Source organism: Erythrolamprus reginae, chromosome 6 (assembly GCF_031021105.1).
Source record: "Erythrolamprus reginae isolate rEryReg1 chromosome 6, rEryReg1.hap1, whole genome shotgun sequence".
NCBI classification, from domain to species: domain Eukaryota; kingdom Metazoa; phylum Chordata; class Lepidosauria; order Squamata; family Dipsadidae; genus Erythrolamprus; species Erythrolamprus reginae.
In genome coordinates this window covers 7,501-22,068 of record NC_091955.1, presented here as the reverse complement: position 1 = coordinate 22,068, position 14,568 = coordinate 7,501, and the positions used below count along the sequence as shown (strand labels likewise).

The 14,568-nt window shown below is 51.8% G+C and overlaps 1 protein-coding gene across 1 annotated transcript in view; it reads left to right on the top strand.

Annotated features, from left to right (window-relative positions):
• Positions 1-11,359: 11,359 nt before the first annotated feature.
• The window catches only part of LOC139168904 (basic proline-rich protein-like), a 4,230-nt gene continuing 1,021 nt past the window's right edge, over positions 11,360-14,568 (top strand). The window contains exons 1-3 of the mRNA XM_070754672.1: positions 11,360-11,371; positions 12,146-13,825; positions 14,024-14,568. The exon at positions 14,024-14,568 is cut by the window's right edge and continues 1,021 nt beyond it. Coding sequence (XP_070610773.1) covers positions 11,360-11,371; positions 12,146-13,825; positions 14,024-14,568 — 2,237 coding nt within the window. The remainder of the gene's footprint in view (positions 11,372-12,145; positions 13,826-14,023) is intronic.

Genomic DNA, 14,568 nt, shown 5'->3' with positions numbered 1-14,568 from the left:
CTGGAACCAACTCCACCCAGAGGTTAGAATTGCCCCCACCCTGCTTGCCTTTCAGGAATGCTCCCCCATTCCTTTGATGTAGCAAACCTGCATCATCACTTGTTAATATTAATAAGGCGTTAATAATAAAGATATCGGATGATAAAATTAAAATCCAATAGATTTCTTTTTGCCTCCGCAAAATACCGGACGTGACCAACGGAGAGCAGGTTTCTATCATTAACAATGCTGAATCAGGCATAGCGGGGTTAATGTGACGGCGGGACCTTTTCTGTGGCGGCCCCGGCACTCTGGAACCAACTTCCCCCAGAGATTAGAATTGCCCCCACCCTCCTTGCCTCTGAGGATTGCTCCCCCATTCCTTTGATGTAGCAAACCCGCATCATCGCTAGTTAATATTAATAAGGCGTTAATAATAAAGATATCGTATAAGAAAATTAAAATCCAATAGATTTCTTTTTGTCTCCGCAAAATACCGGAAGTGACCACCGGAGGGCAGGTTTCTATCATTAACAATGCTGAATCAGGCATAGCGGGGTTAATGTGACAGCGGGACCTTCTCTGTGGCGGCCCCGGCCCTCTGGAACCAACTCCCCCCAGAGATTAGAATTGCCCCCACCCTCCTTGCCTTTCAGGATTGCTCCCCCATTCCTGTGATGTAGCGAACCGCATCATGGCTTGTTAATATTAATAAGGCATTTATAATAAAGATATAGGATAATAAAATTAAAATTCAATTTAAAAAGTGTAGATTTCTTTTTGTGTCCGCAATACGTGACTACCGGAGGGCAGTTTTCTATCATTAACAATGCTGAATCAGGCATAGCAGGGTTAAAGTGATGGCGGGACCTTCTCTGTGGCGGTCCCGGCGCTCCGGAACCCACTTCCCCCCAGAGATTAGAATTGCCCCCACCCTCCTTGCCTTTCGGGATTGCTCCCTACCGGACGTGACCACCAGAGGGCAGTTTTCTTTCATTAACAATGCTGAATCAGGCATAGCAGGGTTAATGTTACGGCCGGACCTTCTCTGTGGCGGCCCCGGCCCTCTGGAACCAACTCCCCCCAGAGATTAGAATTGCCCCCACCCTCCTTGCCTTTCAGGATTGCTCTCCCATTCCTTTGATGTAGCAAACCCGCATCATCGCTTGTTAATATTAATAAGGCGTTAATAATAAAGATATCGGATAATAAAATTAAAATCCAATAGATTTCTTTTTGCCTCCGCAAAATACCGGACGTGACCACCGGAGGGCAGGTTTCTATCATTAACAATGCTGAATCAGGCATAGCGTGGTTAATGTGATGGCGGGACCTTCTATGTGGCGGCCCCGGCCCTCTGGAACCAACTCCCCCCAGAGATTAGAATTGCCCCCACCCTCCTTGCCTTTCAGGATTGCTCCCCCATTCCTTTGATGTACCAAACCCGCATCATCGCTTGTTAATATTAATAAGGCGTTAATAATAAAGATATCGGATAATAAAATTAAAATCCAATAGATTTCTTTTTGCCTCCGCAAAATACCGGACGTGACCACCGGAGGGCAGGTTTCTATCATTAACAATGCTGAATCAGGCATAGCGTGGTTAATGTGATGGCGGGACCTTCTCTGTGGTGGCCCGGCCCTCTGGAACCAACTCCCCCCAGAGATTAGAATTGCCCACACCCTCCTTGCCTTTCAGGATTGCTCCCCCATTCCTTTGATGTAGCAAACCCGCATCATCGCTTGTTAATATTAATAAGGCATTAATAATAAAGATATCGGATAATAAGATTAAAATCCAATAGATTTCTCTTTGCCTCCGCAAAATACCGGATGTGACCACTGGAGGGCAGGTTTCTATCATTAACAATGCTGAATCAGGCATAGCGGGTTAATGTGATGGCGGGACCTTCTCAGTGGCGGCCCCGGCCCTCTGGAACCAACTCCCCCCAGAGATTAGAATTGCCCCCACCCTCCTTGCCTTTCAGGATTGCTCCCCCATTCCTTTGATGTAGCAAACCCGCATCATCGCTTGTTAATACCGTGTTTCCCCGATAGTAAGGCAGTGTCTTACTATCTTTTTACCCCCAAAAGCCCCACTGTGTCTTACTTTGGGGGTATGTGTTATATTGTCCCGGGCGAGGCCTCTTCTCCTCCAGGCGGGCGGCGTTAGGCGGCGTTGCGCGGCAGGCGCGGCTGCCCGTCGGGCCCGGCCTCCATCCCTCCTGCGCCGTGGCGGGGCCGGTCCGCGATGCGCGTCCTGGGGGCGCCCGGCTGGCCGGCTCCGGAGGCTGCGGCTCTTCCCGAGGATGCCCAACGCCGAGGATGCCCCGCGCCCAGCCCGGCTACGGCAGCAGGCAGGCAGCTCCAGGCGCGGCGGGGAGAGCAAAGGCGGCTTCGGCCCGGGCGAGGCCTCTTCTCCTCCGGGCAGGCGGTGTTAGGCGGCGTTGCGCGGCAGGCGCGGCTGCCCGGAGGAGAAGAGGCCTCGCCCGGGCCGAAGCCGCCTTTGCTCTCCCCGCCACGCCTGGGGCTGCCTGCTCTCCCCGCCGGGCCGGGCCGAAGGCGCCTTTGGTCTCCCCGCCGCGCCTGGGGCTGCCTGCCTGCTGCCGTAGCCGGGCTGGGCGCGGGGCATCCTCGGCGTTGGGCAGCAGGCAGGCAGGCAGCCCCAGGCGCGGCGGGGAGAGCAAAGGCGGCTTTGGCCCGAGCGAGGCGTCTTCTCCTCCGGGCGGGCGGCGTTGCGTGGCAGGCGCGGCTGCCCGGAGGAGAAGAGGCCTCGCCCAGGCCGAAGCCGCCTTTGCTCTCCCCGCCGCGCCTCGGGCTGCCTGCCTGCCTGCTGCCCAACGCCGAGGATGCCCCGCGCCCAGCCCGGCTACGGCAGCAGGCAGCCCCAGGCGCGGCGGGGAGACCAAAGGCGGCTTCGGCCCGGGCGAGGCCTCTTCTCCTCCGGGCGGGCGGCGTTGCGCGGCTGGCCTCCATCCCTCCTGCGCCGCGGCGGGGCCGGTCTGCAATGCGCGTCCTGGGGGTGGCCGGCTCCAGAGGCTGCGGCTCCTCCCGCTGCTGCCCAACACCGAGGATGCCCCGCGCCCAGCCCGGCTACGGCAGCAGGCAGGCAGGCAGCCCCAGGCGTGGCGGGGAGACCAAAGGCGGCGGCGGGAGTAGCGGACGCCTCCCTCGCTTTCAGTACCGTGTTTCCCCGAAAGTAAGACATATGTCTTACTTTCGGGGTATGGCTTATATAAGCCGACCCCCCTGAAACCCCCCATATGTCTTACAATCGGGGGGGTCTTACTATCGGGGAAACACGGTATTAAGGCGTTAATAATAAAGATATCGGATAATAACATTAAAATCCAATAGATTTCTTTTTGCCTCCGCAAAATACCGGATGTGACCACCGGAGGGCAGCTTTCTATCATTAACAATGCTGAATCAAGCATTGCGGGGTTAATGTGATGGCGGGACCTTCTCTGTGGCGGCCCCAGCCCTCTGTTACCAAGTCCCCCCAGAGATTAGAATTGCCCCCACCCTCCTTGCCTTTCAGGATTGCTACCCCATTCCTTTGATGTAGCAATCCCGCATTATCGCTTGTTAATATTAATAAAGCGTTAATAATAAAGATATCGGATAATAAAATTAAAATCCAATAGGTTTCTTTTTGCCTCCGCAAAATACCGGACGTGACCACCGGAGGGCAGGTTTCCCATCATTAACAATGCTGAAGTAGGCATAGCGGGGTTAATGTGATGGCGGGACCTTCTTTGTGGAGGCCCCGGCCCTCTGGAACCAACTCCCCCCAGAGATTAGAATTGCCCCCACCCTCCTTGCCTTTCAGGATTGCTCCCCTATTCCTTTGATGTAGCAAACCCCCATCATCGCTTGTTAATATTAATAAGGCGTTAATAATAAAGATATCGGATAATAAAATTAAAATCCAATAGATTTCTTTTTGCCTCAGCAAAATACCGGACGTGACCACCGGAGGGCAGGTTTCTATCATTAACAATGCTGAATCAGGCATAGCGGGGTTAATGTGATGGCGGGACCTTCTCTGTGGCGGCCCCGGCCCTCTGGAACCAACTCCCCCCAGAGATTAGAATTGCCCCCACCCTCCTTGCCTTTCAGGATTGCTACCCCATTCCTTTGATGTAGCAAACCCGCATCATCGCTTGTTAATATTAATAAGGCGTTAATAATAAAGATATCGGATAATAAAATTAAAATCCAATAGATTTTTTTTTGCCTCCGCAAAAAACCGGACGTGACCAACGGATGGCAGGTTTCTATCATTAACAATGCTGAATCAGGCATAGCGTGGTTAATGTGATGGCGGGACCTTCTATGTGGCGGCCCCGGCCCTCTGGAACCAACTCCCCCCAGAGATTAGAATTGCCCCCACCCTCCTTGCCTTTCAGGATTGCTCCCCCATTCCTTTGATGTACCAAACCCGCATCATCGCTTGTTAATATTAATAAGGCGTTAATAATAAAGATATCGGATAATAAAATTAAAATCCAATAGATTTCTTTTTGCCTCCGCAAAATACCGGACGTGACCACCGGAGGGAAGGTTTCTATCATTAACAATGCTGAATCAGGCATAGCGTGGTTAATGTGATGGCGGGACCTTCTCTGTGGCGGCCACGGCCCTCTGGAACCAACTCCCCCCAGAGATTAGAATTGCCCCCACCCTCCTTGCCTTTCAGGATTGCTCCCCCATTCCTTTGATGTAGCAAACCCGCATCATCGCTTCTTAATATTAATACGGCGTTAATAATAAAGATATCGGATAATAAAATTAAAATCCAATAGATTTTTTTTTGCCTCCGCAAAATACCGGACGTGACCACCGGAGGGCAGGTTTCTGTCATTAACAATGCTGAATCAGGCATAGCGGGGTTAATGTGACAACGGGACCTTCTCTGTGGCGGCCCCGGCCCTCTGGAACCAACTCCACCCAGAGATTAGAATTGCCCCCACCCTCCTTGCCTTTCAAGATTGCTCCCCCATTCCTTTGATGTAGCAAACCAGCATCATCGCTTGTTAATATTAATAAGGCGTTAATAATAAAGATATCGGATGATAAAATTAAAATCCAATAGATTTCTTTTTGCCTCCGCAAAATACCGGATGTGACCAACGGAGAGCAGGTTTCTATCATTAACAATGCTGAATCAGGCATAGCGGGGTTAATGTGACGGCGGGACCTTCTCCGTGGCGGCCCCGGCACTCTGGAACCAACTTCCCCCAGAGATTAGAATTGCCCCCACCCTCCTTGCCTCTGAGGATTGCTCCCCCATTCCTTTGATGTAGCAAACCCGCATCATCGCTAGTTAATATTAATAAGGCGTTAATAATAAAGATATCGTATAATAAAATTAAAATCCAATAGATTTCTTTTTGTCTCCGCAAAATACCGGAAGTGACCACCGGAGGGCAGGTTTCTATCATTAACAATGCTGAATCAGGCATAGCGGGGTTAATGTGACAGCGGGACCTTCTCTGTGGCGGCCCCGGCCCTCTGGAACCAACTCCCCCCAGAGATTAGAATTGCCCCCACCCTCCTTGCCTTTCAGGATTGCTCCCCCATTCCTGTGATGTAGCGAACCGCATCATGGCTTGTTAATATTAATAAGGCATTTATAATAAAGATATAGGATAATAAAATTAAAATTCAATTTAAAAAGTGTAGATTTCTTTTTGTGTCCGCAATACGTGACTACCGGAGGGCAGTTTTCTATCATTAACAATGCTGAATCAGGCATAGCAGGGTTAAAGTGATGGCGGGACCTTCTCTGTGGCGGTCCCGGCGCTCCGGAACCCACTTCCCCCCAGAGATTAGAATTGCCCCCACCCTCCTTGCCTTTCGGGATTGCTCCCTACCGGACGTGACCACCAGAGGGCAGTTTTCTTTCATTAACAATGCTGAATCAGGCATAGCAGGGTTAATGTTACGGCCGGACCTTCTCTGTGGCGGCCCCGGCCCTCTGGAACCAACTCCCCCCAGAGATTAGAATTGCCCCCACCCTCCTTGCCTTTCAGGATTGCTCCCCCATTCCTTTGATGTAGCATACCCGCATCATCGCTTGTTAATATTAATTAGGCGTTAATAATAAAGATATCGGATAATAAAATTAAAATCCAATAGATTTCTTTTTGCCTCCGCAAAATACCGGACGTGACCACCGGAGGGCAGGTTTCTATCATTAACAATGCCGAATCAGGCATAGCGGGGTGAATGTGATGGCGGGACCTTCTCTGTGGCGGCCCCGGCCCTCTGGAACCAACTCCCCCCAGAGATTAGAATTGCCCCCACCCTCCTTGCCTTTCGTAAGCTACTCAAAACCCACCTCTGTCGCCAGGCACGGGGCAATTAAGATTCCTTTTCCCCCTAGGCCTTTGCAATTTTATGCATGGTATGTTTGTATGTATGTATGTTTGGTTGTTTATATTAAGGGGTTTTTAATTCGTTCTTATTATTGGATTATAATTGTACACTGTTTTATGACTGCTGTTAGCCGCCCCGAGTCTTTGGAGAGGGGCGGCATATAAATCCAATAAGTAAATGATTAAATAAACAAATGATTAAATAAATAAATAAAGTTATTTCAATTTATATAAAAATAGAAACATAGAAACATAGAAACATAGAAGACTGACGGCAGAAAAAGACCTCATGGTCCATCTAGTCTGCCCTTATACTATTTCCTGTATTTTATCTTAGAATGGATATATGTTTATCCCAGGCATGCTTAAATTCCGTTACTGTGGATTTACCAACCACGTCTGCTGGAAGTTTGTTCCAAGGATCTACTATTCTTTCAGTAAAATAATATTTTCTCAAGTTGCCTTTGATCTTTCCCCCAACTAACTTCAGATTGTGTCCCCTTGTTCTTGTGTTCACTTTCCTGTTAAAAACACTTCCCTCTTGAACCCTATTTAACCCTTTAACATATTTAAATGTTTCGATCATGTCCCCCCCTTTTCCTTCTGTCTTCCAGACTATACAGATTGAGTTCATTAAGTGTTTCCTGATACGTTTTATACTTAAGACCTTCCACCACTCTTGTAGCCCGTCTTTGGACCCGTTCAATTTTGTCAATATCTTTTTGTAGGTGAGGTCTCCAGAACTGAACACAGTACTCCAAATGTGGTCTCACCAGCGCTCTATATAAGGGGATCACAATCTTCCTCTTCCTGCTAGTTATACCTCTAGCTATGCAGCCAAGCATTCTACTTGCTTTTCCTACCGCCCGACCGCACTGCTCACCCATTTTGAGACTGTCAGAAATCACTACCCCTAAATCCTTCTCTTCTGAAGTTTTTGTTAACACAGAACTGCCAATGCAATACTCAGATTGAGGATTCCTTTTCCCCAAGTGCATTATTTTACATTTGGAAACATTAAACTGCAGTTTCCATTGCTTTGACCATTTATCTAGTAAAGCTAAATCATTTACCATATTACCGACGCCTCCAGGAATATCAACCCTATTGCACACTTTAGAGTCATCGGCAAATAGGCAAACCTTCCCTACCAAACCTTCGCCTTTGTCACTCACAAACATATTAAAAAGAATAGGACCCAGAACAGACCCTTGTGGCACACCGCTTGTAACCTGTCTCTGCTCAGAATACTCGCCATTAACAATAACTCTCTGATGTCTACGCTTCAGCCAGCTTGAAATCCACTGAACTATCCAGGGATTAAGTCCAATCTTCACTAATTTATCTATCAGCTCTTTATGTGGAACCGTATGAAAGGCTTTGCTGAAGTCCAGATAGGCAATATCCACGGCACCACCTTGATCCAACACCTTTGTGACACAGTCAAAGAACTCAATGAGATTAGTCTGACACGATTTGCCTTCAGTAAAGCCACGCTGATTTGGGTCCAATAAGTTATTGTTTTTTAGATGCTGATTTATCCTCTTTTTGAGTAGAGTCTCCATCATTTTAACTACAACTGATGTCAAGCTAACTGGCCTGTAGTTACCAGCTTGTTCTCTACTGCCCTTCTTGCGGATAGGCACAACACTGGCCATTCTCCAATCCTCAGGAACATCTCCTGTTAACAGGGATTGGTTAAACAATTCAGTCAGGGGGGCAGCAATGACAGATCTGAGTTCTTTAAGAACTCTGGGGTGGATGCCATCTGGACTCATTGCCTTATTTATCTTTAATCTTTGAAGTTCTTCTAAGACATCGGCTTCTAAGATCACTGGAGCTGAATCCATACAGCTGGAAGCAATGCTACATCCCTCTATAGTATTATTTTGTATGGTGTCTTTTGAGAAAAGTGAACAGAAGTAGCTATTGAAATGGTCAGCGATCTCCTTATTCCCATCAATGCATGTATTATTCCCGGTACTAAGCTTCGAGATGCTGCAGTTTTTATTCTTCCTATCACTAATATATCTCAAGAAGGTTTTATCCCCCTTCCTTACAGATTTTGCAATTTCTTCCTCTTTTGAGGGTTATATTTTTGAGCAGCATATATTATCTGTTTCGCCTCCTTCTGTCTCATTTTATACACCTCCCTATCAGCTATACTTCCAGACTCTTTATACCTCCTATAGGTAGCTTTTTTTTCATTGACTATAGCCCTTACATCATTGCTAAACCATAGCGGTTTCTTCTTCCTTTTACCTTTAGTTACTTGTTTTACATAAAGTCATGTGGATTTTAAGATGGCCTTTTTTAATACAGTCCACCGGGTGCTCGCTCCTGCCATTTTATCCCTCCCCTTTAATTCATTATTTAAATATTCCCCCATTGCATTAAAATTTGTTTTTCTGAAATCCAATACTTTGGTTGCAGTATAGGATTGCTCACAATCAGTTTTTACATCAAACCATAACATCAGGCATGTTGAAATCACCCATAACCACAATATCTCCCTTTACTGCCATTAGTGTAATGTCATCCACCATCTTGTTGTCATGTTCCTCAGATTGCCCTGGAGGCCTATAGATTTATACATGGTATGCTTGTGTGTGTGTATGTTAGTATAGGATTTTTAAAAAACTTTTAATATTTTAATTAATTGGATTGTGTATTGGATTGTTTTTTCACTTGTTGTGAGCCGCCCCGAGTCTTCGGAGAGGGGCGGCATACAAATCCAAATAATAAATAAACAAATAAACAAATAAATAAATAAATAAATAAATAAATAAATAATAAATCACCCCAATTGTAATGACAGAACCGTCTTTATTTTGCATGCAAATCCAGAGGGTCTCCAGATCTTTACACGTATTTTGAATTAGTATTGTTTTTAGACTTTCTTTAACGTAAACGGCTACTCCACCTCCCCTTCTCTCTATTCTATCTTTCCTATACAGTGTATATCCCGGTATGGATATTTCCCATTCATTAGAATCCTTAAACCACGTCTCAGTTACGGCAACCAGATCCAAATTATCTCTAGATATTATGGCCATTAACTCACAGAGCTTGTCGCTCAAGCTTCGAGCATTCGTGCACATTACCCGAAGAACATTATTTTCATTATTAGTTTGCCCCTTATCATCCACAACTACATCTATTTTATTTACAGCTCCCTTTTCATAAGCTTCCAGAAACTGATTTATCCTCATTGGTCGGGGATAGAAATCCTCCACATCTGGTACATCTCCGTCCCCTTTACGTAGTTTAAATGCCTGTCCAAAAAAGTTCTGAATTCCTCACCGAGCACCTGTGCACCTCTGTACGATGGACGCAAACCATCCCTCTTAAACAACTCCCTATTAGACCACCTACTGACATCATGACTTACATAACCAAAACCTTCAGCTTTACACCACTGCCTCAACCACACATTAAACTCTCCGATACAACTTGTTTTACCCTCCTGGCCACAAACCGGTAACACCTCTGAGAAAGTCACCGAATCAGTTATTTTACCCAGCTCCACACTTAGACATTGAAAATCTCTTTTTACTACATTAACATTTGTCGGACAAATCGTTTGTGCCAAGATGCACCACCACATCAACTTTATTACCTTTACTGACAAAATTATGCTGTTAATTTCAAACTTACATCCTTTTTTTTAGTAAAATGGATTTCTTTCATAAAATTAGTTCTCTGGGTACAACGCGGTTGATTTTCAAAAGGATATTCCAAATATTTCTAGCCAAATATGTATAAAAAGTGACAATAAAGGCACACGGCAAGGCCGAGCGGGGGTGGCCCTTTTGTGGCAAAAATAAACCAATAAGAAACATTTTTTTCAGTTCATTTATATTTTTCTTACGTTCAGGATGGTTCAATTTAGTATATCAAACCTTTTGGGGGGAAATTCCTTAGGGATTTGTAGCCTTAAAAAATATAAAGGGACACGAAATTCAGAAAGGATGGGGGGAGGGGATTTTCGATCAAAATAAAAATATAAGTCTCAATTTTTCCAGTTCAATTTTCACATCATTACGTTCATAAACGTTGAAACTAGTTTTCCAGTGGAAAAAGTTTTGAAAAAGATCAAATTCAAGTACCTAAACAAATTATTTTCGGTCCGGTCAGATACGAAGAGAAACAGACTGGAAGCGATGATTTTTTTTTGTCCAGAAAATAATTAGCCACCACCCCAAAAATATTTTTTTAGGATCAGCATCGTTAAATCGAGTAAAGGAACGCCTAAGATTTTAAAGAATATTTCGGATTGGGAGCATAAAAAAATAAAAAGCGAAAACGGTTGCAAGCAGCCGGGGGGGGGGGGGGCTTATTTTTGATTTTAAAAAAGCAGTAAGAATAATTTTTTTCAGTTCCTTTATATTTTTCTTATATTCAGAAATGTTCAAGCTACCAATCCCACAGCAACTTTAGTAAAATAGAATCCATTTTGCAAGCAAACCCATCCATAAATTGAAAAAACTTTCACAAAAACGGGGGGGGCATGCATTATATCGCCAAAATAAACCTATAAGAATTACCTTTTTCATTTCAACGTTGATATCATTGCGTGCAGAAACGTTGAGACTACTTTCCAAGTGAAAAAAGTATTCGAATCGACCAAACATAAGCCCTCGAAATGAAGAGTTTTCGGTCCGGATCGTACGTGGCTCTAAAAAGATCTTAGTAGGCGTAAGCAGCTTCTGCTTTGCATATTCAAATCTTCCCACTTCCCACAATGCTCGGTTGTGGAACCCAGGATGGTTTTTCTTAAACGTAAAATCGCGAAACGGCTCCAAAAAACACGTGAACCGCAAAGCAACGCATCTTTTCCTCACACTTAGAAGGGAATAAGTTGGGGAAAAAATGTTAACACCATAACCTTAACGTATAGTAAATTAGGTGTGACTCAAAAATTTTTGCCATCAAATCCAATTAACTTTCTTAGCCATTCAAGTCACAGGCACGCTGCAAATGGCTGGGCTGTGGATGCTACTACCGGTAATTCCGGCCTATCGGTGGCCCTGCTTTAAAAGCAGGGCTTCCGGAAGTTTGAAATGTCAGACCACCTAATTCACATTTCTCCATCAAACGGGGTCAATTGGGAAGTCCCTGCAAATGCGTGATTCCTAGGATGGTGAGTATGTTTTAATTTTGGGGGCTATGGTTTTAGCGTTCTAGGGCTTAGGGTTATTAGCTGAGGGGAGCAGGAAATGGAGTTGGGCCAGCAGTCATAGGGGAGGGGCTTAGGGTTAGGTGAGGGGTACATGGTCAGGGGGTTAAGGGTGCATGGTCAGGGGGTGAAAGGTTGGGGTTAGGAGGTTAAAGGTTTGAGGGGGGGTCAGAGGTTGGAGTCAGGAGGTAGTGGGTCAAAGGTCAGGAGGTCAAATGTTGGGGGCTGGGGTGTCAGGAGTCCAGGGTTGAAGGTCAGGGGTCAAGGTCATTGGTCAGGGGTGAAAGGTTAGGGGGTTAGGCCTTGGTAGGCCCTGGGTCACGTGGCTGAAGGGTCAAGTGAGGTCAAAGGTTGGGGTCAGGGTAAAAGGTCAGAGGTTGGGTCCAGGAGGTTGGGGATCAGGAGGGGTCAAAGGTCAGGGGGGTGAGTGTCAAATTTAAGGGATTGGGTGTCAGGGGTCAAAGGTCAGGGGGTTTGGGGTGGTGATTGGGGTTAAAAAACATATATAGGTAATAGAAACAGAAAATAAAGCCCCAAAAAAAGACAGGGCTGGTACGGAGCAGACGGATAGCTCAGGGCGATAGTGTTCTGCCCCACGCCAGACAACCCCCCGCTCCAGCCCCTTGCGCCAGCCCCCCTGCCAGCCCCCCCGCCAGCCCCCTCGCCAGCCCTCCTCGCGGCCAGACCCTTGCGCCAGCCCCACCCCGCCAGCCCCCCCTTGCCAGACTCCCTCGCGCCAGGCCCCCCCCGCGCCAGACACCCCTGCGCCAGACCCCACCGCGCCAGACACCCCAGCGGCCAGCGCCAGCCCCCCGCGCCAGACACCCCGCGCCAGCCCCCACCCTGCCAGACCCCACCCGCGCCAGACCACCCCGCGCCAGACCCCCACGAGGCCCCCGTGGCAGCCCCCGCGGCAGACCCCCGCGCCAACCCCCCCGCGCCAGCCCCCCGCGCCTGACAACCATCACGCCAGACACCCCCCGCTACAGACCCTTCCGCCAGCCCCCCCGGCAGCCCCCTGCGAGCCGCCCCGCCAGTCCTCCTCGTGCCAGCCCCCCCGCGCCAGCCACCCCCGCTACCCCCCCGCGCCAGACATCCCCTGCGCCAGCCACCCCTGCGCGAGCCACCCCGCGGCAGCCACCCCCGCGGCAGCCACCCCAGCGCCAGCCCCCTCGCCAGCCCTCCTCGCGCCAGCCCTTTGCGCCAGACCCCCCGCACCAGACATCCCCCGCGCCAGCCACCACGCGCCAGCCTCCCCCGCACCAGACCCCCGCGCCAGGCCACCCCACGCCAGACACCCCCGCGCCAGACCCCCGCGCCAGACACCCCTGCGCCCGCCCCCCCGTGCCAGCCCCCCTGCGCCAGCCTCCCCCGCGACAGCCCCCCGCACCAGACAACCCCCACGCCAGACACACCCCGCTCCAGACCCTTCCGCCAGCCCCCCTGCCAGACCCCTGCGAGCCCCCCCGCCAGCCCCCTCGCCAGCCCTCCTCGCACCAGACCCTTGCGCCAGCCCCCCTGCCAGCCCCCCCCGCTCCAGCCCCCCCCGCGGCAGCCCCCCCGCGGCAGCCCCCCCGGGCCAGACAACCCCCACGCCAGACACCCCCCGCTACATCCCCTTGCGCCAGCCCCCCCGCCAGCCCCCCTGCGAGCCCCCCCCGCCAGCTCCCTCGCCAGCACTCCTTGCGCCAGCCCCTTGCGCCAGCCCCCCCGCGCCAGCCCCCGCGCCAGACCCCCGCGCCAGGACACCCCCGCGACAGCCCCCCCCGCGACAGCCCCCTGCGCCAGACACCCCGCGCCAGCCCCCACACCGCCAGACCCCACCCGCGCCAGACCACCCCGTGCCAGCCCCTCCACGAGGCCCCCGCGGCAGAACCCCGCGCCAGCCCCCCCGCGCCAGTCCCCCCGCGCCTGACAACCACCACGCCAGACACCCCCCGCTCCAGACCCTTCCGCCAGCCACCCCCGCCACCAGCCCGCTCCAGGCCCTCTGCGCCAGCCCCCCCGCGCCAGACATCCCCTGCGCCAGCCACCCCTGCGTGAGCCACCCCGTGCCAGCCACCCCTGCGCCAGACCCCGCGCCAAGCCACCCCGCGGCAGCCACCCCGCGGCAGCCACCCCCGCGGCAGCCACCCCAGCGCCAGACACCCCTGCCAGCCCCCCGCGCCAGCCCCCCTGCACCAGCCCCCCGCGCCAGACACCCCCGCGCCAGCCATCCCGCGCCAGACACCCCCCGCGCCAGACACCCCGCGCCAGACATCCCCTGCGCCAGCCACCCCTGCGTGAGCCACCCCGTGCCAGCCACCCCCGCGCCAGACCCCCGCGCCAAGCCACCCCGCGCCAGCCCACCCCGCGCCAGCCCCCCCCTACGCCAGACCCCTGCCAGCCCCCCCCGCGCCAGCCCCCCCCATGCAAGCCCCCCTCCCTGTGCAAGCCCCCCCCCCGTGCCAGCTCCCCCCATGCTAGTCCCCTCCCGCTAGCCCCCCACGCCGGACCCCCGCACCAGCCCCCCCCGCGCCAGAGACCCCCCCCGCGCCAGACCCCCCACGAGCCCCCCCACCAGCCCCTTGCGTCAGTCCTGCCGCGCCAGACATCCCCTGCGCCACCCACCCCTGCGTGAGCGACCCCTTCGCCAGACCCCCCGCGCCAAGCCCCCCCCTCGCCAGACCCCCCCCGCCAGCCCCCCCCGCGTCAGCCCCCCCCACGCCAGCCCCCCCGCGCAAGCCATGCCGCGCCAGCCCCCCCCGCACCAGCCCCCCCGCGCCAGCCAACACGTGCCAGCCCCCCACGCCAGCCAACACGCGCCAGACACCCCCGCGCCAGACACCCCCCGTGCCAGCCTCCCCCGCGCCAGACACCCCGCGCCACGTCCCGCGCGCCAAGCCCCACCCGCGCCAGCCCCCCGCACCAGCAGCCCCTCGCGCCAGACCCCTCCGCGGAAGCCCCCCGTGCCAGCCCCCCCGTGCCAGCCCCCCCGCGCCAGCCCCCCCGCTCCAGCCCCCCCCGCTCCAGCCAACACGCGCCA